We start from the raw sequence: 25,627 nt of genomic DNA, 5'->3' as shown, positions 1-25,627 counted from the left end.
AGGGATGAGGACTATAACAGGTGAGGTAGGTCAGGTGTGTTAGTTACCTGCTGTGAGTCAGGGCGGTGTGAGGGATGAGGACTATAACAGGTGAGGTAGGTCAGGTGTGTTAGTTACCTGCTGTGAGTCAGGGCGGTGTGAGGGATGAGGACTATAACAGGTGAGGTAGGTCAGGTGTGTTAGTTACCTGCTGTGAGTCAGGGCGGTGTGAGGGATGAGGACTATAACAGGTGAGGTAGGTCAGGTGTGTTAGTTACCTGCTGTGAGTCAGGGCGGTGTGAGGGATGAGGACTATAACAGGTGAGGTAGGTCAGTCAGGTGTGTTAGTTACCTGCTGTGAGTCAGGGCGGTGTGAGGGATGAGGACTATAACAGGTGAGGTAGGTCAGTCAGGTGTGTTAGTTACCTGCTGTGAGTCAGGGCGGTGTGAGGGATGAGGACTATAACAGGTGAGGTAGGTCAGGTGTGTTAGTTACCTGCTGTGAGTCAGGGTGGTGTGAGGGATGAGGACTATAACAGGTGAGGTAGGTCAGGTGTGTTAGTTACCTGCTGTGAGTCAGGGCGGTGTGAGGGATGAGGACTATAACAGGTGAGGTAGGTCAGGTGTGTTAGTTACCTGCTGTGAGTCAGGGCGGTGTGAGGGATGAGGACTATAACAGGTGAGGTAGGTCAGGTGTGTTAGTTACCTGCTGTGAGTCAGGGCGGTGTGAGGGATGAGGACTATAACAGGTGAGGTAGGTCAGGTGTGTTAGTTACCTGCTGTGAGTCAGGGCAGTGTGAGGGATGAGGACTATAACAGGTGAGGTAGGTCAGTCAGGTGTGTTAGTTACCTGCTGTGAGTCAGGGCGGTGTGAGGGATGAGGACTATAACAGGTGAGGTAGGTCAGGTGTGTTAGTTTCCTGCTGTGAGTCAGGGCGGTGTGAGGGATGAGGACTATAACAGGTGAGGTAGGTCAGGTGTGTTAGTTACCTGCTGTGAGTCAGGGCGGTGTGAGGGATGAGGACTATAACAGGTGAGGTAGGTCAGTCAGGTGTGTTAGTTACCTGCTGTTAGTCAGGGCGGTGTGAGGGATGAGGACTTTAACAGGTGAAGTAGATCAGTCAGGTGTGTTAGTTTCCTGCTGTGAGTCAGGGCGGTGTGAGGGATGAGGACTATAACAGGTGAGGTAGGTCAGGTGTGTTAGTTACCTGCTGTGAGTCAGGGCGGTGTGAGGGATGAGGACTATAACAGGTGAGGTCGGTCAGTCAGGTGTGTTAGTTACCTGCTGTGAGTCAGGGCAGTGTGAGGGATGAGGACTATAACAGGTGAGGTCGGTCAGTCAGGTGTGTTAGTTACCTGCTGTGAGTCAGGGCGGTGTGCGGGATGAGGACTATAACAGGTGAGGTAGGTCAGGTGTGTTAGTTTCCTGCTGTGAGTCAGGGCAGTGTGAGGGATGAGGACTATAACAGGTGAGGTAGGTCAGTCAGGTGTGTTAGTTACCTGCTGTGAGTCAGGGCGGTGTGCGGGATGAGGACTATAACAGGTGAGGTAGATCAGGTGTGTTAGTTTCCTGCTGTGAGTCAGGGCGGTGTGAGGGATGAGGACTATAACAGGTGAGGTAGGTCAGGTGTGTTAGTTACCTGCTGTGAGTCAGGGCGGTGTGCGGGATGAGGACTATAACAGGTGAGGTAGGTCAGGTGTGTTAGTTACCTGCTGTGAGTCAGGGCGGTGTGAGGGATGAGGACTATAACAGGTGAGGTAGGTCAGGTGTGTTAGTTACCTGCTGTGAGTCAGGGCGGTGTGAGGAATGAGGACGGGGCTGACAGGGCGTATCCTCATGACCTCATTGATGACAGAGTCCAGGTAGGGCAGGTGGGGGCGGTCTGACACATCTGGACTCCTCCCACAACCCACCACCTCATCCAGCTCCTTCTGCACACGCTCCTGGACCTGGGGGATAGGGGGGTTAGGGGTGATGGGGGGGGGGGGGGAAAGGGGGGTTAGGTGTGATTAGGGGTGATAGGGGGATAGGGGGGTTGGGGGGGATGGACCAGACAGTACAGTAGGGAGCAAATGTCCTGAATATAACTTGCATGGTTCCTATAACTTCTCTCAGTGACCCTTCACTTTTCTCAGTTGGTTTTCTCGCTTTCCCCCAGTCCCCCCTCCCCTTCCTCCTCCTCCTCCCCCTCCCCTTTCCTCCCCTTCCTCCTCCCCCCTCCCCTTCCCTTCCTCCTCCCCCTCCCCTCCCCTCCCCTCCCTCCTCCTTCCTCCTCCCCTTCCTCCTCCCTCCCTCCTCCCCCTCCCCCTCCCCTCCCTTTCCTCCCCTTCCTCCTCCCCCTCTCCTTAGTCCTCCTTCTCCCCTCCCCCCTCCCCTCCCCCCTCCCCTCTCCCTCCTACCTGTGGGTGGTGCAGGAGGAAAGCCAGGACCCAGAGTAGTGTCGTCGAGGTGGTCTCTACTCCGGCTCCGAATGCTTCAGCTGCAGTCATCAAGACGTGGTCATCACTGATCCTCTCCTCATCCTGCTCCCCTGACCCCTGGTTATGTTGGATCCTAGTCTGACCCTGCAGCAGAGCGTCCAGCAGGTCACGGGGCTCCCCGCTGATCAGCGACACCTGCAGAGGATCAGAGATCAGGGTGCAGAGGATAGAGGTCAAGGCTGTAAGATGGCTTCCTTTCCTTGTCCCCTTTCCCTCAGTACCATCGTGTGTAAGTGTGTGTGTGTCAGTGGAGGCTGCTGAGGGGAGGACGGCTCATAATACTGGCTGGAACGGAGCGAATGGAATGACATGGAAACCATGTGTTTGATGTATCTGATACCATTCCACTCATTCCACTCCAGCCCTTACCACGAGCCCGCCCTCCCCAAATGAAGGTGTCACCAGCCTCCTGTGGCGTGTGTGTTTGTGTGTACCTTGTGTTCTTGTAGCTTCTTGCTGAGCAGCTGATCCCTGGTTGTGATACAGTCTCTGAGCTTGGCCAGCGTCTGGTTGGGGAGAAACTACAGCAGAGACAGGACAGAGTTTAAAAGGTAAGACTCAGCGATGCACAAGGTAAACAACAACACCAGGTCGGTTTTCACAACAACTCAGAGTAGGGAAGCACTAGGCTAAACTTCTCCGCTGTTTTGGTCCCGCGACTATCATGTTGTAGCAGACCGAAGCACACCTGTGCACATGGCTGGAACGGAATGAATGAAATGGCATCACCATGGAAACCACGTGTTTGATGTGTTTGACACCGTTCCATTTATTCCGTGTCAGCCGTCCTCCCCTTTAGCAGCCTCCACTGACGCGGATACTCTGTGACACTCTGCAAGGGCATCGTTTTGCGTGACGCTCATGTAACATCTCATGGAGCTGCTCGTGGAAATATCATATCACTGAGTCTCAGTTTATTTTATTTTATTTAACCTTTATTTAGCCCAAAGTACGTTCATCTCTAGGAGACAGAACGCGTCTCCTTCCTGAGCGGTATGACGGCTGCGTGGTCACATGGTGTTTATACTTGCGTACTATTGTTTGTACAGATGAACGTGGTACCTTCAGGTGTTTGGAAATTGCTCCCAAGGATGAACCAGACTTGTGGAGGTCCATTTTTTTGTATTTTTTTGTGGAGGTCTACAATTATTTTTCTGAGGTCTTGGCTGATTTCTTTTTATTTTCCCATGATGTCAAGCAAAGAGGCACTGAGTTTGAAGGTAGGCCTTGAAATACATCCACAGGTACACCTCCAATTGACTCAATTTATGTCAATTAGCCTATCAGAAGCTTCTAAAGCCATGACATCATTTTCTGGAGTTTTCCAAGCTCTTTAAAGGCACAGTCAACTTAGTGTATGTAAACTTCTGAACCACTGGAATTGTGATACAGTGAATTATAAGTGAAATAATCTGTCTGTAAACAATTGTTGGAAAAATGACTTGTGTCATGCACAAAGTAGATGTCCTAACCAACTTGCCAAAACTAAAGTTTGTTAACAAGAAATTTGTAGAGTGGTTGAAAAACTAGTTTTAATGACTCCAACCTAAGTGTATGTAAACTTCTGTATTGCCGGGGTATATTTTCCCTGTGCGCCTGTTTGGTAGCAGTGCGCCTGTTTTGCGCACTGGACTGTTTGACGCAATTCTGCGTAACTCTGTATTCCGGAATAAAGTCTGTTATTCTGTGATTTACCCTCCTGCGCCTGACTCCTTCAAATCACCCATCACCATATTGGGCTGGATGCTGATAGGGGTCAGAGAAATTATAGTCAAAGCTTTTCTTTTAGGCTATTTAAGTTGGCCTGAGCTCTGACGCCTGTTCATGGTTACATTATTATCTTAGTGACAGAACTCAGGCAATCGTGATTGATCAGGTTAAGTCCCAATTTCTTGAAGTACACTACCAGTCAATAGTTTGGACACACCTACTCATTCAAGGGTTTTTCTTTATTTTTACTATTTTTTACGTTAAAGAATAATAGTGAAGACATCAAAACTATGAAATAACACATATGGAATCATGTAGTAACCAAAAAAGTGTTAAACAAATCAAAATATATTTTATATTTGAGAATCTTGAAATAGCCCTTTGCCTTGATGATAGCTTTGCACACTCTTGGCATTCTCTCAACCAGCTTCACCTGGAATGCTTTTCCAACAGTCTTGAAGGAGTTCCCACATATGCTGAGCACTTGTTGGCTGCTTTTCCTTCACTCTGCGGTCCGACTCATCCCAAACAATCTCAATGTAGTTGAGGTCAGGGGATTGTGGAGGCCAGGTCATCTGATGCAGCACTCCATCACTCTCCTCCTTGGTAAAATAGCCCTTACACAGCCTGGAGGTGTGTTGGGTCATTGTCCTGTTGAAAAACGAATGATAGTCCCACTAAGCCCAAACCAGATGGGATGGCGTATCGCTGTAGAATGCTGTGGTAGCCATGCTGGTTAAGTGTGCCTTGAATTCTAAATACATCACTGACAGTGTCACCAGCAAAGCACCCCCACACCATAACACCTCCTCCTCCATGCTTTACGGTGGGAAATACACATGCGGAGATCATCTGTTCACCCACACCGTGTCTCACAAAGACACAGAGGTTGGAACCAAAAATCTCCAATTTGGACTCCAGACCAAAGGACAAATTTCCACCGGTCTAATGTCCATTGCTCGTGTTTCTTGGCCCAAGCAGGTCTCTTCTTATTATTGGTGTCCTTTAGTAGCGATTCCTTTGCAGGAATTTGACCGTGAAGCCCTGATTCACACAGTCCCCTCTGAACAGTTGATGTTGAGATGTGTCTGTTACTTGAACTCTGTGAAGAATTTATTTGGGCTGCAATTTCTGAGGCTGGTAACTCTAATGAACTTATCCTCTGCAGCAGAGGTAACTCTGGGTCTTCCATTCCTGTGGCGGTCCTCGTGAGAGCCAGTTTCATCATATCGCTTGATGGTTTTTGTGACTGCACTTGAGGAAACTTTCAAAGTTCTCGAAATGTTCCGTATTGACTGACCTTCATGTCTTAAAGTAATGATGGACTGTCGTTTCTCTTTGCTTATTTGAGCTGTTCTTGCCATAATATGGACTTGGTCTTTTACCAAATAGGGCTATCTTCTGTATACCCCCCCTACCTTGTCACAACACAACTGATTGGATCAAATGCATTAAGAAGGAAATAAATTCCACAAATTAACTTTTAAGAAGGCACACCTGTTAATTGAAATGCATTCCAGGTGACTACCTCATGAAGCTGGTTAAGAGAATGCCAAGAGTGTGCAAAGCTGTCATCAAGGCAAAGGGTGGCTATTTGAAGAATCTCAAATATAAAATATATTTGGATTTGTTTAACACTTTTTTGGTTACTACATGATTCCATATGTGTTATTTCATAGTTCTGATGTCTTCACTATTATTCTACAATGTAGAAAATAGTAAAAAAATAAAGAAAAACCCTTGAATGAGTAGGTGTGTCCAACCTTTTGACTGGTTCTGTACATAAAGGTGTGCGGCAGGGGTTGATACTAAGACTTGTTCTTTTCACTATTTATATAAATGCTATTCGTCAATTTGTTACATTTAAAAAATGTATTCTATATGCGGATGATACTATTATGTACGCAATTGCCCCGACTGCTGACCTGGCTGTGACAAGGCTACAGTCCCATCCCTGACCTGGCTGTGACAAGGCTACAGTCCGATTTTGCAGTTGTGCAGGAAGCCCTTACTGATTTAAAACTATTGCTTAATACGGGCAAAACTAAATACATGTTGTTTTCAAGTTCTGGTCAGATTGTCTCAGATGGATTACATCTTTACTCATCGGGTGGTTCTATAATCGAACCAGTCCCTTCATACAAATACATTGGTGTTTGGATTGACAGTAATTGAGTGTTTAAAAAACATACGACTGAGCTTGTTAAGAAACTAAGATTTAAAGTGGGGATTTTTTTTACAGAAACAGATCTTGTCTCTCTCTAGTCAGCAGGAAGCAGATTGTGCAGTCAACCTTTCTACCTGTTGTTGTTATGGTGATACTATTTATCAACCTTTCTACCTGTTGTTGTTATGGTGATATTATTTATCAACCTTTCTACCTGTTGTTGTTATGGTGATATTATTTATCAACCTTTCTACCTGTTGTTGTTATGGTGATACTATTTATCAACCTTTCTACCTGTTGTTGTTATGGTAATATTATTTATCAACCTTTCTACCTGTTGTTGTTATGGTGATATTATTTATCAACCTTTCTACCTGTTGTTGTTATGGTGATATTATTTATCAACCTTTCTACCTGTTGTTGTTATGGTGATACTATTTATCAACCTTTCTACCTGTTGTTGTTATGGTGATATTATTTATCAACCTTTCTACCTGTTGTTGTTATGGTGATACTATTTATCAAAGTGCATCTGCCTCTTAAACCCCTGGATGCCGTTTTTCCAAAAGGTTTGCTGGACCTCTTTGAAATAATAATATATATAATATAATATCACGTAGATCACATCATAGATCCCCTCAGCTCTTTTTGTTTACAAAGCCCTGCTCCACAAACTTACAACTTACCTAACATCACTGTTAAGAGTTAAAATTACAAGTTATCAAACCCGTTCACAGGGTTGGTTAACTCTGGGGACTCCTTTGGTGTCTAGAGCGTTAGGTAAATCAGCCTTTAATTTCCTTGCACCTTACGCGTGGAATGATCTATAATACAGTTTGAAATTGGAGGAATTGGTAACTCTGGGGTAGTGGTTACCAACCTTTTCTGAGTCAACATCACTTTCTAAGTCAAAATGCAGGCTGAGATCTACCCCCCCCCCAAAAAAGCCTTAAAATGTTTTTAAACCATTAACTAATTAAAAACAGTTCTGATTTGTGCAGAAGGCTTTATGTCCAATATATTATCACTGCATATTGAATTGCCCTGCCAATGTTGTTCTTCTCAGACCATTTAGAAATTATCTTTCAAAATTGTAGGTATATGATCACACTGGTAATAGATCATGTGTTGTATTACTTGTGAGGCACAGCTGAGTTAGCATAATAATTAGATTCATTTTTCTTTTCGAACTGATGACCTGCATCTGATGGTCAGTCTGAGGGGAGGGAGAGAGCAGCGGTGAGGCTGACTGATGACCTGTATCTGATGGTCAGTCTGAGGGGAGGGAGGGAGGGAGGGAGGGAGCAGTGGTGAGGCTGACTGATGGCCTGCATCTGATGGTCAGTCTGAGGGGAGGGAGGGAGGGAGCAGCGGTGAGGCTGACTGATGGCCTGATGGTCAGTCTGAGGGGAGGGAGGGAGCAGCGGTGAGGCTGACTGATGACCTGCATCTGATGGTCAGTCTGAGGGGAGGGAGGGAGCAGCGGTGAGGCTGACTGATGACCTGTATCTGATGGTCAGTCTGAGGGGAGGGAGGGAGCAGCGGTGAGGCTGACTGATGGCCTGATGGTCAGTCTGAGGGGAGGGAGAGAGAGAGGGAGGGAGGGAGGGAGGGAGGGAGGGAGCAGCGGTGAGGCTGACTGATGACCTGTATCTGATGGTCAGTCTGAGGGGAGGGAGGGAGCAGCGGTGAGGCTGACTGATGACCTGCATCTGATGGTCAGTCTGAGGGGAGGGAGGGAGCAGCGGTGAGGCTCTCTCTCCCTCCCTCTGCTGAAAAAAGGGCACATAGTCTTCCAGCTGATGGCAAAACGTAAGTCACACTGCATTATTTCTGCTTCATTTCATGCACCAATTCATGTTGTTGCTCCTATGACCAGAGAAAATTAAATATTCCTCGATATAAAAAAATACACAAGCCGCTATTAAAAACAACACAAGCTTACTGAAACACTTTTCTATACTCGTTCAGGTGAAAATGTGCATTTTATGGCTTATAAAAAAGTGTTGAACAAGGTGTTGACAGTGATGTATAACAACTTAAACGTGAACTTGCTCATAAAAACAGCAGCTCTTTGCTGTATTCGTTGAGTCTCTCTCTAGTCATGGTTTTAAAAGTTATGAAATCTCACAGTATCAGCTTTGAAACTGTTCAAAATGGGAAACATTCTTTGCGTTCCGCTAGGGCTAGAGTTAGGGTTAGGGTTAGGGTTGGGGTTAGGGTTGGGGCTAGGGTTGGGGTTGGGGTTAGGGTTGGGGTTAGGGCTAGGGTTAGGGTTGGGGTTGGGGTTGGGGTTAGGGTTAGAGTTGGGGTTGGGGTTAGGGTTAGGGTTGGGGTTAGGGCTAGGGTTAGGGTTGGGGCTAGGGTTAGGGTTAGGGTTAGGGTTGGGGTTGGGTTTAGGATTAGGGCTAGGGCTAGGGTTGGGGCTAGGGTTAGGGTTAGGGTTGGGGTTGGGGTTGGGGTTAGGGTTGGGGTTAGGGCTAGAGTTAGGGTTGGGGTTGGGGTTAGGGTTGGGATTGGGGCTAGGGCTAGGGTTAGGGTTAAGGTTGGGGTTATGGTTGGGATTGGGGCTAGGGCTAGGGTTAGGGTTAGGGTTAGGGTGAAGGTTGGGGTTGGAGTTGGGATTAGGGTTAGGGTTAGGGTTAGGGTTGGGGTTGGGGTTAGGGTTGGGGCTAGGGTTAGGGTTGGGGCTAGGGTTAGGGTTGGGGTTGGGGCTAAGGTTAGGGTTGGGGTTAGGATTAGGGTTGGGGCTAGGGGTTAGGGTTAGGGCTAGGGTTGGGGCTAGGGTTAGGATTGGGGTTGGGGTTGGGGTTAGGGTTGGGGCTAGGGTTAGGGTTGGGGTTGGGGCTAAGGTTAGGGTTGGTGTTGGGGTTAGGATTAGGGTTGGGGCTAGGGGTTAGGGTTGGGGCTAGGGTTAGGGTTGGGTTTGGGGTTAGGGTTGGGGCTAGGGTTAGGGTTGGGGTTGGGGCTAAGGTTAGGGTTGGTGTTGGGGTTAGGATTAGGGTTGGGGCTAGGGGTTAGGGTTAGGGCTAGGGTTGGGGCTAGGGTTAGGATTGGGGTTGGGGTTAGGGTTGGGGTTAGGGCTAGGGTTGGGGCTAGGGTTAGGATTGGGGTTGGGGTTAGGATTGGGGTTGGGGTTGGGGTTGGTGATCACTGCTCTAGGACATTTCAGACAGTGGTTAGGGGACCTTTTTTCGGAAGAATGTGTCTGTGTTTTATGGTTGGGTTATGCTTTTCGTGTATTGTTGTGTATAATAACGTGTATTTTTATGTGTAATATGAATGTGTAGTTTAATGTGTTTATTGTATTGTGATGCTATACAGGGCTCATCTAAATAAAGAGACCTTGGTCTCAGCATTGACTCCCTGTCTAAATAAAGAGACCTTGGTCTCAGCATTGACTCCCTGTCAAAATAAAGAGGCCTTGGTCTCAGCATTGACTCCCTGTCAAAATCAGCCCTCATGGGGCATTTTAGCCCTGAACAGGCAGCCCTGTCTCCAAGGCCTCGTGCCACCCCCAAGACCACAGCCAATCGCATGCAAGCAACAGCGCAGCTAACTTGGCTAGTCTTGTGAGCGGGTAAGCTAGCAAGCTAGTTAGCTGTTGGGGTGGGTGGGGGCAGGGTAGATGTCTGTTTGGGGGGAAGGGTAGATGTCTGTTGGGGGGAAGGGTAGATGTCTGTTGGGGGGGTGGGGTAGATGTCTGTTGGGGGGGCAGGGTAGATGTCTGTTGGGGGGGAAGGGTAGATGTCTGTTGGGGGGGTGGGGTAGATGTCTGTTGGGGGGGTGGGGTAGATGTCTGTTGGGGGGGTGGGGTAGATGTCTGTTGGGGGGGTGGGGGGGGAAGGGTAGAGGTCTGTTTGGGGGGGGAAGGGTAGATGTCTGTTGGGGGGTGGGGTAGAGGTCTGTTTGGGGGGGGAAGGGTAGATGTCTGTTGGGGGGGGCAGGGTAGATGTCTGTTGGGGGGGGAAGGGTAGATGTCTGTTGGGGGGGGAAGGGTAGATGTCTGTTGGGGGGGAGGGTAGATGTCTGTTAGGGGGGTGGGGTAGATGTCTGTTGGGGGGGTGGGGGGGGAAGGGTAGAGGTCTGTTTGGGGGGGGTGGGGTAGATGTCTGTTGGGGGGGTGGGGGGGGAAGGGTAGAGGTCTGTTTGGGGGGGGAAGGGTAGATGTCTGTTGGGGGGGGCAGGGTAGATGTCTGTTGGGGGGGGAAGGGTAGATGTCTGTTGGGGGGGAGGGGTAGATGTCTGTTGGGGGGGTGGGGTAGATGTCTGTTGGGGGGGTGGGGGGGGAAGGGTAGATGTCTGTTGGGGGGAGGGTAGATGTCTGTTGGGGGGGGAAGGGTAGATGTCTGTTGGGGGGGTGGGGGGGGAAGGGTAGATGTCTGTTGGGGGGGGAAGGGTAGATGTCTGTTGGGGGGGGAAGGGTAGATGTCTGTTGGGGGGGTGGGGTAGATGTCTGTTGGGGGGGCAGGGTAGATGTCTGTTGGGGGGGGGTGGGGTAGATGTCTGTTGGGGGGGGAAGGGTAGATGTCTGTTGGGGGGGGGTGGGGTAGATGTCTGTTGGGGGGGGAAGGGTAGATGTCTGTTGGGGGGGGGTGGGGTAGATGTCTGTTGGGGGGGGAAGGGTAGATGTCTGTTGGGGGGGTGGGGTAGATGTCTGTTGGGGGGGAAGGGTAGATGTCTGTTGGGGGGGTGGGGTAGATGTCTGTTGGGGGGGGAAGGGTAGATGTATGTTGGGGGGGAAGGGTAGATGTATGTTGGGGGGGGAAGGGTAGATGTCTGTTGGGGGGGAAGGGTAGATGTCTGTTGGGGGGGGAAGGGTAGATGTATGTTGGGGGGGAAGGGTAGATGTCTGTTGGGGGGGGAAGGGTAGATGTCTGTTGGGGGGGAAGGGTAGATGTCTGTTGGGGTGGGTGGGGGCAGGGTAGATGTCTGTTGGGGGGGAAGGGTAGATGTCTGTTGGGGGGGTGGGGTAGATGTCTGTTGGGGGGGGAAGGGTAGATGTCTGTTGGTGGGGTGGGGTAGATGTATGTTGGGGGGGAGGGTAGATGTCTGTTGGGGGGGGAAGGGTAGATGTCTGTTGGGGGGGGAAGGGTAGATGTATGTTGGGGGGGAGGGTAGATGTCTGTTGGGGGGGGAAGGGTAGATGTCTGTTGGGGGGGGAGGGTAGATGTCTGTTGGGGGGGGGAAGGGTAGATGTCTGTTGGGGGGGGAAGGGTAGATGTCTGTTGGGGGGGGAAGGGTAGATGTCTGTTGGGGGGGTGGGGTAGATGTCTGTTGGGGGGGAGGGGTAGATGTCTGTTGGGGGGGCAGGGTAGATGTCTGTTGGGGGGAGGGTAGATGTCTGTTGGGGGGGAAGGGTAGATATCTGTTGGGGGGGTGGGGTAGATGTCTGTTGGGGGGGGCAGGGTAGATGTCTGTTGGGGGGGCAGGGTAGATGTCTGTTGGGGGGGTGGGGTAGATGTCTGTTGGGGGGGCAGGGTAGATGTCTGTTGGGGGGTGGGGTAGATGTCTGTTGGGGGGGTGGGCAGTGGTGTAGTGGTCCCTGGAGAAGTGGGTATACTCTCAGTATTCACCTTTTTTTTTTTTAAGTAGTCCAGAAAAAAGCCCTGTTTTAGAAACAGTGACATGTAAGACTATGATTTAGTTTACCCAAAAATATGTAATTTCTACTTGCACACTATTATAAAATGATCATGACTTGATTAGGAGCAGTTTGTAGTTACTACTGGTCACAAGAGCAGCCTGGATGAATGTAAAATGTATTTATCATGAGGCAAACAGGAAATGGTGTTTCGATTATTTTTTGCACATTTATTTAAATAAAATACTTCAAATCTGAAGGTGACAATGCATCCTTGTTCATATTGCTATATGCTTTGTTTTGAACATGTTCATTTACCGGTAAATCATTCAACAAAATATGTTACAACAATATTTAGTTAACAATTAACAAAAATATATGCATTAACAACACATCAACAGTGATATACTCTCTCAACCCAGCACTGGGTTTCTGACCTTTGCTCATACTACAGTATATTCCAGACAAATTTGCTTTCTGCAGGAGCTTTCACACTGCACTGTCTAGAACGCACCGAAGAGGCAGCACGATGGCTCTTCAACCAGGTCCTTGTATATTTTCTAGGATCAAACTTGGAAGTTGGTGGGCCGTTGATATTAATCATCATCAAGTTTGATATGTTTGAGATCAGAAGGACAGCCCTCTTGTCTGAGCTTATATTGTTCATAAGGCTAAAATTCCTCTCACACTCTGCTGTACCGACAGGGAATGTTTTCATACAGTTCATAAGTGGTTTTAGGTCCTTGGGCTCACTACTGGGCTCTTCCAGTAGGTCCCGCATCCCATTCAGTGCTTGGTCTGTGCACAAGTTAAATCGCTTGCACAGTCGCTTAACTTGTTCTTCACCATGGCGGATGCTGGGCTTTGATGGCCACTTACTCTGATCAAGGATGCTGAGGTCCATGATGGTCTCATCTTCAAAAGACAAGCGTTTCTCCAGATTGTTCACAAGGCTTTGTAAGAACTGGCCTGGATTGATAGACTTCAGCTTTGCATTTGTTTTCAGGGCTATAGACCGATACTCCCCAGTCTGTTTTGCTTCTAAAGCCTCACTATATTTCTCACCTGGACTCTCTTTGAATGACTGGATCACTCTGATTGAGCGTTTCAGCAGATGCTCTGCTCTGAGGAGCGTTATAGAACGAGACTGAAGCTCCTGTGACAGGAGACTTAGTTCATGGAGAGTGTCGTACATGAGGCCAAGGTCACAAATGAATTCTGGACTTTGAACACGGTCTAACAAACCTCTGTACATCTGCCTCTCTTTGGTGGACCTCATCTCATCACTGCAAGCATTTTTAAAGTGCTGCACAAGAGCTCCCAGGGATGTCCAAACAGCACGAACAGTCCGAAAGCTACTGGCCACCCAGCGTACATCCAAGATTCTGCCAATGCGAAGAAGTTGTGAGCCTACTTCAGCTGCTGCATTAACAAGTTCACGTTCATTTTTGTTTGACACACTATACAGAGAGTATAGCTTCTGGATAAAAGTTTTAAAGTGATTGACAGAGTTTACCTCATCAACTGCATCTGACACAGCAAGTTCAAGTCTATGGTTCATGCAGTGCCATACAAAAAGCTTTGGGAATCTCAAAGTCAGTCTGGTTGCTACTCCTGACTTCTTTCCTAGCATGACACTGGCTCCATCAGATACAAATGTTACCCAGTTTTCATGAAGCCACTCTTCTGTAAAGCCAGCATTAGTTAAACAGGTGAGTAACGCCTGTAATATGCCATCTGCTCTCTGATTTTCCAGTTCAACAAGTTCCAGGAATATGAACTCAGGGCTTTCTTCTTGAATTGATGCTTTAATAGAAACTGTCATGACAGCTTTGTGACTTAAAGAAGATGCCTCGTCAATTAGGACAGCTAACTTACTGGATGATGCTATAATGCTACTGATGATTTTGCTCTGCATCTCACTAGCAACATGTTGTATTATTTGTGTTGCACTGTAACGTGAATGAAGTATTGAGCCCATTTTTACACCATTCAGTTCCTGCAGCTCAATGAGGCTCTCATGGTCAGAAAAGGGTCGGTTCTTTTTGGCCAGATGGTAGGCTGTTCGAAACACAGCTTCAGTTTCCTTCATGTAGGACTCAGTCATAGTCTCCACTGCATTCTCAATGGCAGCTTCTTTCTGTTGCTCTGCCACCTTCACAGCCTGAGTGTGGGCCTTGGACAACGCATGTTTCCTCACCTTATTTCTCAAGATTGACAAACTTGTTGTTCTACTTCCCTGGCCAGACACTTGAATTTCAAAGTTCATCCATTCTCTTGAGAGCGATACACCTTGTCCTTGCTCCTTGTCGATCCCAATGGAGTTCACACTGCTACAGACCAGACATCCTGCGAAGCATAAACAAACAATGTAACTACTCCTGTATCCACAGCTGTACGTGTGCATGGTCCTTTACACACACACACACACACACACACACACAAAGTTATCTGTGCCCACTGTTTCAGAAGTTACCCAAACTAGCAATCTACCTAAACTTACCCAATTTTTTGTTTTTGGATCCCAACCAGGGGTTCTTGGATTTGAAGTCTTCTGTTTGTTTAGCACTCCACAGGTCTGGCCAGTCATTATTGATGTCTACAGACAACAACAAAACTAATTATGCATCTCCCTGTCTCTCTCTCTCTCACACACTTACACACACACACACACACACACACACACACACTACTGTGATCACAATAGTCATCAGCAAGACATGGGTCCCCCTCTTTACATTAACAATCTGCATAACCAAGTGGAAATATTTTCAGCAAGTGAAGCTGAAGCATACAGGAGATTAGTGAGTGAAATACTTGGGAGAGTTTATTTAACAAAAAAACAACAAATTTAACACAAAATGTTATATAACAGTAGCATTGTAAAAAACAAACATGGATACAGACAAAATAAATAGAAGGGCAATAAAATAAATAACATCACACAGAAATTCAAAATGAGGCTTAATCTGTCAAAATCACCTTTTGTTACAGTGTGAGGCTTCACTTTTCAATAAACTGGAGATGCAATTTACTGCCTGTGTGTTCTGACCTGGTGGTGGTAGACTGGATCCTTCTATATGCTCACACTGACTTGCCTGGCTAGCTCCCGGTTGAGAGCTGCCAGGGCTGCTGGTTTTAGGGGTGGGGTCTGCCTGGGCCTGATCTGGGCCTGATTTGTGCCTCTTTACAAAAAAGTCTGCAATATCTCCCTTCCTTTTCATGGTTACCTGTCCCTATACAAAATAAGACAGCCTGATTAGACCTCAATATTGTTTTAGGCTGAATCTTAAACTATTTGTCCCCATTCTTGTGTTTTAACTTACTTAAAAATCAACTACCAGCTTAGCTACTATGCAATTAAACTAGATCATATAGGTTAGTTAGGGCTAAGTAACTTGGCTAATGTTATAATTTAGGGCTTAGTAACTTGGCTAACGTTATAATTTAGACCTTTACAATAATAAACAAGCTTCATAAACATTGAGATAATCAGTTTCATCAGTCTGGTATGAAATTCTTATGAACTGGGTTGATTAAACACTTACTGAAAACCAACAATGCCCCGGTTTCCCCACATTATCCCAATCTACGTAGCTAGCTTCATAACGTTAGCCGACTCGCACTAACTATTGGCGGCAACATCTCTTCTCCTCTAAATGTGCAGTCACTGGCAATTTGCCAGTAGTTTAAAATAATGATTCATTTGGAAACCACCTTAAAACTTACCTCAGAATGATGTCTTCCATCAACTGGGGTGGCACACCGCCGCTTGTGTCCTTTCTTCATCCGTTGTTTGGTCTGCTGCCGTTATCGTAGTCAAGTGGCACCGGCACCTGAGTTTTTTTTTTTTTTTTTTACACTGGCACCTGAGGTATTAGCGATATTTTCCTCGGCATGACCCGCCCTACTCTGCCTCTGATTGGCTCATCAGTCCTCATGCCTAAAGTTAACCAATCTAATCAGTGAAAGCAGCGAGTACCAGCCAATTAGAGGCAGAGGAGGGTGGGTCATGGCTTCACTATCCCCGAGGAAGAAAATAGGCAATCTGACTCACAGATATTACTGAATGATGCGCATCAGGGGGGATTTAGAAGTGGGTATACGCAATGCTGACTGAAAAATAAGTAGGTATACGCCGTATACCAGCGTATACCCTGGACTACACCTCTGGGGGTGGGGTAGATGTCTGTTGGGGGGAAGGGTAGATGTCTGTTGGGGGGGAAGGGTAGATGTCTGTTGGGGGGTGGGGTAGATGTCTGTTGGGGGGGAAGGGTAGATGTCTGTTGGGGGGGGTGGGGTAGATGTCTGTTGGGGGGGGAAGGGTAGATGTCTGTTGGGGGGGTGGGGTAGATGTCTGTTGGGGGGGTGGGGTAGATGTCTGTTGGGGGGGTGGGGTAGATGTCTGTCGGGGGGTGGGGTAGATGTCTGTTGGGGGGGAAGGGTAGATGTCTGTTGGGGGGGGTGGGGTAGATGTCTGTTGGGGGGGAAGGGTAGATGTCTGTTTGGGGGGGTGGGGTAGATGTCTGTTGGGGGGAGGGTAGATGTCTGTTGGGGGGGGAAGGGTAGATGTCTGTTGGGGGGGTGGGGTAGATGTCTGTTGGGGGGGCAGGGTAGATGTCTGTTGGGGGGGTGGGGTAGATGTCTGTTGGGGGGGTGGGGTAGATGTCTGTCGGGGGGGAAGGGTAGATGTCTGTTGGGGGGGGAAGGGTAGATGTCTGTTGGGGGGGTGGGGTAGATGTCTGTTGGGGGGGGAAGGGTAGATGTCTGTTGGGGGGGGAAGGGTAGATGTCTGTTGGGGGGGGAAGGGGCAGGGTAGATGTCTGTTGGGGGGGAAGGGTAGATGTCTGTTGGGGGGGAAGGGTAGATGTCTGTTGGGGGGGAAGGGTAGATGTATGTTGGGGGGGAAGGGTAGATGTCTGTTGGGGGGGAAGGGTAGATGTCTGTTGGGGGGGGAAGGGTAGATGTATGTTGGGGGGGAAGGGTAGATGTCTGTTGGGGGGGAAGGGTAGATGTCTGTTGGGGGGGGAAGGGTAGATGTCTGTTGGGGGGGGAAGGGTAGATGTCTGTTGGGGGGGGTGGGGTAGATGTCTGTTGGGGGGGTGGGGTAGATGTCTGTTGGGGGGGAAGGGTAGCTGTCTGTTTGGGGGGGGTGGGGTAGATGTCTGTTGGGGGGGTGGGGTAGATGTCTGTTGGGGGGGTGGGGTAGATGTCTGTTGGGGGGGGGTGGGGTAGATGTCTGTTTGGGGGGGAGGGTAGATGTCTGTTGGGGGGGGAAGGGTAGATGTCTGTTGGGGGGGAAGGGTAGATGTCTGTTGGGGGGGAGGGTAGATGTCTGTTGGGGGGGGAAGGGTAGATGTCTGTTGGGGGGGAAGGGTAGATGTCTGTTGGGGGGGTGGGGTAGATGTCTGTTGGGGGGGGGAAGGGTAGATGTCTGTTGGGGGGGGTGGGGTAGATGTCTGTTGGGGGGGTTAGGGTAGATGTCTCTTGGGGGGGGCAGGGTAGATGTCTGTTGGGGGGGTTAGGGTAGATGTCTCTTGGGGGGGGCAGGGTAGATGTCTGTTGGGGGGTGGGGTAGATGTCTGTTGGGGGGGAAGGGTAGATGTCTGTTGGGGGGGTGGGGTAGATGTCTGTTGGGGGGGGGAAGGGTAGATGTCTGTTTGGGGTGGGGTAGATGTCTGTTGGGGGGGGAAGGGTAGATGTCTGTTGGGGGGGGAAGGGTAGATGTCTGTTGGGGGGGGCAGGGTAGATGTCTGTTGGGGGGGTTAGGGTAGATGTCTCTTGGGGGGGGCAGGGTAGATGTCTGTTGGGGGGTGGGGTAGATGTCTGTTGGGGGGGAAGGGTAGATGTCTGTTGGTGGGGTGGGGTAGATGTATGTTGGGGGGGAGGGTAGATGTCTGTTGGGGGGGGAAGGGTAGATGTCTGTTGGGGGGGGAAGGGTAGATGTATGTTGGGGGGGAGGGTAGATGTCTGTTGGGGGGGGAAGGGTAGATGTCTGTTGGGGGGGGAGGGTAGATGTCTGTTGGGGGGGGGAAGGGTAGATGTCTGTTGGGGGGGGAAGGGTAGATGTCTGTTGGGGGGGGAGGGTAGATGTCTGTTGGGGGGGTGGGGTAGATGTCTGTTGGGGGGGAGGGGTAGATGTCTGTTGGGGGGGCAGGGTAGATGTCTGTTGGGGGGAGGGTAGATGTCTGTTGGGGGGGAAGGGTAGATATCTGTTGGGGGGGTGGGGTAGATGTCTGTTGGGGGGGGCAGGGTAGATGTCTGTTGGGGGGGCAGGGTAGATGTCTGTTGGGGGGGTGGGGTAGATGTCTGTTGGGGGGGCAGGGTAGATGTCTGTTGGGGGGTGGGGTAGATGTCTGTTGGGGGGGTGGGGTAGATGTCTGTTGGGGGGAGGGGTAGATGTCTGTTGGGGGGGTGGGGTAGATGTCTGTTGGGGGGGAAGGGTAGATGTCTGTTGGGGGGTGGGGTAGATGTCTGTTGGGGGGGAAGGGTAGATGTCTGTTGGGGGGGGTGGGGTAGATGTCTGTTGGGGGGGGAAGGGTAGATGTCTGTTGGGGGGGTGGGGTAGATGTCTGTTGGGGGGGTGGGGTAGATGTCTGTTGGGGGGGTGGGGTAGATGTCTGTCGGGGGGGAAGGGTAGATGTCTGTTGGGGGGGGAAGGGTAGATGTCTGTTGGGGGGGTGGGGTAGATGTCTGTTGGGGGGGGAAGGGTAGATGTCTGTTGGGGGGGTGGGGTAGATGTCTGTTGGGGGGGAAGGGTAGATGTCTGTTGGGGGGGAAGGGTAGATGTCTGTTGGGGGGGAAGGGTAGATGTCTGTTGGGGGGGGAAGGGTAGATGTATGTTGGGGGGGAAGGGTAGATGTCTGTTGGGGGGGAAGGGTAGATGTCTGTTGGGGGGGGAAGGGTAGATGTCTGTTGGGGGGGGTGGGGTAGATGTCTGTTGGGGGGGTGGGGTAGATGTCTGTTGGGGGGGAAGGGTAGCTGTCTGTTTGGGGGGGGTGGGGTAGATGTCTGTTGGGGGGGTGGGGTAGATGTCTGTTGGGGGGGTGGGGTAGATGTCTGTTGGGGGGGGGTGGGGTAGATGTCTGTTTGGGGGGGAGGGTAGATGTCTGTTGGGGGGGGAAGGGTAGATGTCTGTTGGGGGGGAAGGGTAGATGTCTGTTGGGGGGGAGGGTAGATGTCTGTTGGGGGGGGAAGGGTAGATGTCTGTTGGGGGGGAAGGGTAGATGTCTGTTGGGGGGGTGGGGTAGATGTCTGTTGGGGGGGGGAAGGGTAGATGTCTGTTGGGGGGGGTGGGGTAGATGTCTGTTGGGGGGGTTAGGGTAGATGTCTCTTGGGGGGGGCAGGGTAGATGTCTGTTGGGGGGGTTAGGGTAGATGTCTCTTGGGGGGGGCAGGGTAGATGTCTGTTGGGGGGTGGGGTAGATGTCTGTTGGGGGGGAAGGGTAGATGTCTGTTGGGGGGGTGGGGTAGATGTCTGTTGGGGGGGGGAAGGGTAGATGTCTGTTTGGGGTGGGGTAGATGTCTGTTGGGGGGGGAAGGGTAGATGTCTGTTGGGGGGGGAAGGGTAGATGTCTGTTGGGGGGGAGGGGTATATGTCTGTTTGGGGGGGCAGGGTAGATGTCTGTTGGGGGGGGAAGGGTAGATGTCTGTTTGGGGGGGTGGGGTAGATGTCTGTTGGGGGGAGGGTAGATGTCTGTTGGGGAGGAGGGTAGATGTCTGTTTGGGGGGGCAGGGTAGATGTCTGTTGGGGGGGTGGGGTAGATGTCTGTTGGGGGGGTGGGGTAGATGTCTGTTGGGGGGGGAAGGGTAGATGTCTGTTTGGGGGGAGGGGTAGATGTCTGTTGGGGGGGAAGGGTAGATGTCTGTTGGGGGGGGAAGGGTAGATGTCTGTTTGGGGGGAGGGGTAGATGTCTGTTGGGGGGGAAGGGTAGATGTCTGTTGGGGGGGAAGGGTAGATGTCTGTTGGGGGGGGAAGGGTAGATGTCTGTTGGGGGGGGAAGGGTAGATGTCTGTTGGGGGGGGAAGGGTAGATGTCTGTTGGGGGGGGAGGGTAGATGTCTGTTGGTGGTGGTTTTATCGGAGCTTGAGGCGTTGCACCCTTCGTCGGCGTCATCTTAGCCATTGTTTTGTATTGTTAGGGGTATTGCTGCACTGTTGGTGCTAGAAACATAAGCATTTTGCTGTACCTGCGATAACATCTGCAAAATATGTGTTCGCCACCAATTACATTTTATTTGATAGCCAGCATAAACTAGGTTCATCAGGACGACTGACTGAAGAACTGACAGAACCAAATCCATTAATCTCCACTCGACTCTCAACTGGCTTTGCTTATCAAAAAGCTGATTAAACAGCATGATCATTACACAGGTGCACCTTGTGCTGGGGACAATAAAAAGCCACTCTACAATGTGCCGTTTTGTCACACAACAGAATGTCACAGATGTCTCAAGTTTTGAGGGAGAGTGCAATTGGCATGCTGACTGCAGGAATGTCCACCAGAGCCGTTGCCAGAGAATGTAATGTTACTTTCTCTACCATAAGCCGCCTCAACGTTGTTTTAGATAATTTGGCAGTACGTCCAACCGGCCTCACAACTGCAGACCACGTGTAACCACACCAGCCCAGGACCTCCACATCCGGCTTCTTCACCTGCGGGATCGTCTGAGAGGGGAGAGGTGGGGCTGCTGAGGAATATTTCTGTCTGTAATAATCAGTGGCGAACTCAAAAAATAAAAATGTTGATGCATGCCAGCAAAGCCACTACACAACACAACACGCCACTAAACAATACATTAATTGCACTATAACGGTGACAAACGGTGCCTACAAACTGTTAGGGCCTCCATAAAGCCGTCCCAACAGCAGAGTCCCAACAGCAGTCCCCCAACAGCAGCCCCAACACCTTACCACTGCTACACCTGGCTATCAGCGGAGCCTTGTCTGGCAGCGAAACAGTTAATTCAGCCTCATTTACTGTCTTTTAAAAAAAACATAGCTGATATGGCCGACTTGCTTAAACAAATGTGGTTTCTACTGACAATTGAGATGTACAAACTATGGCATAAGGGGACGACGAGCGGATAAGAGGCAATCCGTAATTTCAATTAAGACCTTAATGAGCGAGCTAGGACGGACGTAGTCAATATAATATATTAGTTCTTGGTTGAATGTGTGTGTATGACCCTGTCTGCGTGCTGTGTGGGTCTCCTACCCGTAGCCAGGGGAAGATGTCGACTAGTCCCCCTCTAGCGATGGTCTGGACGATACCGTCGTTGTATTCCATCACAGAGGTCAGCTCAGGGTCACCAGGTTGGTAGGTGGAGCTGAACACCAGGGTACACACCTAAAGGTCAAGGATCAAAGGTCAGACATGTTTATTAATATGGTGGTGATATACTTAGATTTTTTTGTTGACTTTAATTTATCCAGCAAGGCCCATTGAGGTCGGAAGACCTCTTTTACAAGGGAGACCTGGCCAAGAGGGAGACCTGGCCAAGAGGGAGACCTGGCCAAGAGGGAGACCTGGCCAAGAGGGAGACCTGGCCAAGAGGAAGACCTGGCCAAGAGGAAGACCTGGCCAAGAGGGAGACCTGGCCAAGATGGGCAGCTCAATAAAAACACACTACAGTGCATACAGCCAACACATAGATATCAATAACAATAAGTACCACATTGGTGACAGCTCTCATCAGAGGAGGACCAGGGTCAACAGCCTTCCCCCTGCTGGCCTGGAGGTCACAGCACAGCACCTCCACTGCCTCTAGTACTGAAGACACACACACACAGACACGCACACAGACACACACATAGACACACACATAGACACACACAGACAAACACATAAAGACACACAGACACACGCACACACACATAGACACACACAGACACACACACACACATACAGACACAAACACACACACACAGAAATGTAGAAGACAAACCGGTACATTATTTGAACACACACACACAGATGGAGTAACACACACGTGCGTGCACGCACACACACACGCACACACACACACCCCCACACAAACACACACACACACGCACACAGACACACACATAGACACACACAGACACGCACACAGACACACACATAGACACACACACGCACACACACACACCCCCACACAAACACACACACACACGCACACAGACACACACATAGACACACACAGACACAGACACACACACACACACACCCACACAAACACACACACACACGCACACAGACACACACATAGACACACACAGACACGCACACAGACACACACACACACACACATCCGGCCTCACCGATGCTCTGTAGTTTGCTGGTCCCCTCTCCGAACAGGGTGAAAGAATTGTGTACTAGCCTGCGGTGGTTCTTCCATAGAGGAGAGTAGTCAGCAAACGCTATGTCCTTCCCCCCCCGTGTCAACAACTCTGTAGTCACCTGGAGAGAGGAGGAGACACCTAGTCAGTTACACTGAATCAGAGAGGAGGAGGAGACACCTAGTCCGTTACACAACTGAATGCACTCAACCGAAATGTGTCTTCCACGTATAACCCAACCGCTCTGAATCAGAGAGGGGGAGGGGTAGAGAAGAGGGGGGGAGGGGCGGGGGGAGAAGAGAGGAGGGAGTGGGAGTAAGGAAGGGAGGGGGAGGGATAGAGGGAGGGAGAGGGGGTAGTGAAGTACTCTCAGCTGTCCCCATAGGATAACCTTTTTTGGTTCCAGGTAGAACCCTTGTTGGTTCCAGCTAGAACCCTTTTGGTTTCCATGTAGAAGGGTTCTACGTTGAACCTAAAAGGGTTCTACCTGGAACCAAAAGGGTTCTACCTGGAACCAAAAACTGACCTGGAACCAACAAGGGTTCTTGAAAGGGTTCTGCTGTGGGGACAGCCGAAGAACCCTTTTAGGTTCTAGATAGCACCTTTTTTCTACGAGTGTAGGGTGGGAGGGTAGATAGAAAGGGATATGGTCTGTATTAGTGTAGGGAACAGGTCAAAGGCTAATGGAATTTTGTCTGTTCTGGGCAGATAGTCAGAAGTTTACATACACCTTAGCCAAATACATTTAAACTCAGTTTTTCACAATTCCTGACATTTAATCCTAGTAAAAATTCCCTGTCTTAGGTCAGTTAGGATCACCACTTTATTTTAAGAATGTGAAATGTCAGAATAATAGTAGAGAGAATGATTTCTTTCAGCTTTTATTTCTTTCATCACATTCCCAGTTGGTCAGAAGTTTACATACACTCAATTAGTATTTGGTAACATTGCCTTTAAACTGTTTAACTTGGGTCAAATGTTTCGGGTAGCCTTCCACAAGCTTCCCACAATAAGTTGGGTGAGTTTTGGCACATTCCTCCTGACAGAGCTGGTGTAACTGAGTCAGGTTTGTAGGCCTCCTTGCTCGCACATGCTTTTTCAGTTCTGTCCACAGATTTTCTATAGGATTGAGGTCAGGGTTTTGTGATGGCCACTCCAATACCTTGACTTTGTTGTCCTTAAGCCATTTTGCCACAACTTTGGAAGTATGCTTGGGGTCATTGTCCATTTGGAAGACCCATTTGCAACCAAGCTTTAACTTCCTGATTGCTGTCTTGAGATGTTGCTTCAATATATCCACATCATTTTCCTTCCTCATGATGCCATCTATTTTGTAAAGTGCACCAGTCCCTCCTGCAGCAAAGCACCCCCACAGCATGATGCTGCCACCCCCGTGCTTCACGGTTGGGATGGTGTTCTTCGGCTTGCAAGCCGCCCCTTTTTCCTCCAAACATAACGATGGACATTATGGCCAAACAGTTCTATTTTTGTTTCATCAGACCAGAGGACATTTCTCCAAAAAGTACGATCTTTGTCCCCATGTGCAGTTGCAAACCGTAGACTGGCTTTTTTATGCCGGTTTTGGAGCAGTGGCTTCTTCCTTGCTGAGCGGCCTTGCAGGTTATGTCGATATAGGACTCGTTTTACTGTGGATATAGATACTTTTGTATCTGTTTCCTCCAGCATCTTCACAAGGTCCTTTGCTGTTGTTCTGGGACTGATTTGCACTTTTCGCACCAAAGTACGTTCATCTCTAGGAGACAGAACGCGTCTCCTTCCTGAGCGGTATGACGGCTGCGTGGTCCCATGGTGTTTATACTTGCGTACTATTGTTTGTACAGATGAATGTGGTACCTTCAGGCGTTTGGAAATTGCTCCCAAGGATGAACCAGACTTATGGAGGTCTACAATTTGTTTTCTGAGGTCTTGGCTGATTTCTTTTGATTTTCCCATGATGTCAAGCAAAGAGGCACTGAGTTTGAAGGTAGGCCTTGAAATACATCCACAGGTACACCTCCAATTGACTCAAATGATGTAAATTAGCCTATCAGAAGCTTCTAAAGCCATGACATCATTTTCTGGAATTTTCCAAGCTGTTTAAAGGCACAGTCAACTTAGTGTATGTAAACTTCTGACCCACTGGAATTGTGATACAGTGAATTATAAGTGAAATAATCTGTCTGTAAACAATTGTTGTAAAAATTACTTGTGTCATGCGCAAAGTAGATGTCCTAACCGACTTACCAAAACTATAGTTTGTTATCATGAAATTTGTGGAGTTGTTGAAAAAAAAGAGTTCTAATGACTCCAACCTAATGTAAACTTCAGATTTGTATATGAGCTGCCTCTGTGTTGTGGCTCACCATCTTGGGTCTCCCAGCGAACTCCTTCCCTCTCTGTAGCAGCACTTCTCTGGCATGCTGATAGTTATTCACTACCACTGTGTAATGGGGACCCAGGTACAGGGCATAGAGTGGGCCATACCTTACACACACACACACACACACACACACACACACACACACACACACACACACACACACACACACACACACACACACACACACACAGACACACACACACACACACACACACACACACACACACACACACACACACACACACACACACACACACACACACACACAGACACACACACACACACACACACACACACACACACACACACACACACACACACACACACACACACACACACACAGAAGGATGCAAAATGAAGTCATTTATGTAACAATTTTCTAAACCAACTTTATGTAAACCAACTTCTCCAACTAAAATATAGACATACTAAGAGACAGAACAGAGAGTAGGTTCTGTCTGATACTAAGAGAACAGTAGCAGGATCATCCTACCTGTGTCCCAGCTCAGTGAAGCGGAGATGGGGGGGCTGGTCTCCTCTCAGACTCAGGAGACTCCCCAGGAGAGGGAGGTAGGGGAGACAGGGTAAAGGGGGGTCACTAGGGGGGTGAGAGTCCCCCCCACACAACCCCATCAACCCTCTGAGCAGGAGCCAGGCCGTAGTTAAAGCTAGGACCCACAGCAACAGAGTGGTGGGACAGACTGACAGTCCTCCAGATGACATTATGAAGCCGCGGAACACGCTGGAACAAAGGTCTGAATCCCAACTGTACTTTTATTCCTTCGTAGTTTGATCTCTGTTCCTGTGTAAATATGACGGTGAGAGAGCAACAATCCCGATGGAACTGGCTAATTGACTGTTCTGGCACAACTGACGGGCTATCTGACTCTGAATCCTGGACCCAGAAGGGACCCTCTCTCTCACTGTCCTTGAGCACTGAGCCTTGAGGGGTTTAATGAAAGTCACGCTGTACCACACTCACCTTGACTTTATCTCCCAGTCCCTCT

The 25,627-nt window shown here is 49.3% G+C and overlaps 1 protein-coding gene across 1 annotated transcript in view; it reads right to left on the bottom strand.

Annotated features, from left to right (window-relative positions):
• cyp17a2 (cytochrome P450, family 17, subfamily A, polypeptide 2) overlaps positions 1-25,253 on the bottom strand; it is a gene marked incomplete at both ends in the record, with an annotated part of 33,306 nt that extends 8,053 nt beyond the window's left edge. The window contains 8 exons of the mRNA XM_084190499.1: positions 1,760-1,929; positions 2,380-2,595; positions 2,895-2,981; positions 21,138-21,269; positions 21,595-21,692; positions 22,223-22,361; positions 24,604-24,724; positions 25,114-25,253. Of these exons, the coding sequence (XP_084046625.1) occupies positions 1,760-1,929; positions 2,380-2,595; positions 2,895-2,981; positions 21,138-21,269; positions 21,595-21,692; positions 22,223-22,361; positions 24,604-24,724; positions 25,114-25,253 (1,103 nt within the window). The remainder of the gene's footprint in view (positions 1-1,759; positions 1,930-2,379; positions 2,596-2,894; positions 2,982-21,137; positions 21,270-21,594; positions 21,693-22,222; positions 22,362-24,603; positions 24,725-25,113) is intronic.
• Between the last annotated feature and the right edge of the window lie 374 nt (positions 25,254-25,627).

The sequence above is a fragment of the Coregonus lavaretus genome (assembly GCF_964263955.1).
Source record: "Coregonus lavaretus genome assembly, contig: HAP1_SCAFFOLD_328, whole genome shotgun sequence".
Lineage (NCBI taxonomy): Eukaryota > Metazoa > Chordata > Actinopteri > Salmoniformes > Salmonidae > Coregonus > Coregonus lavaretus.
The sequence above is the reverse complement of the archived record's forward strand: the minus strand, read 5'-3'. Positions and strand labels throughout refer to the sequence as shown.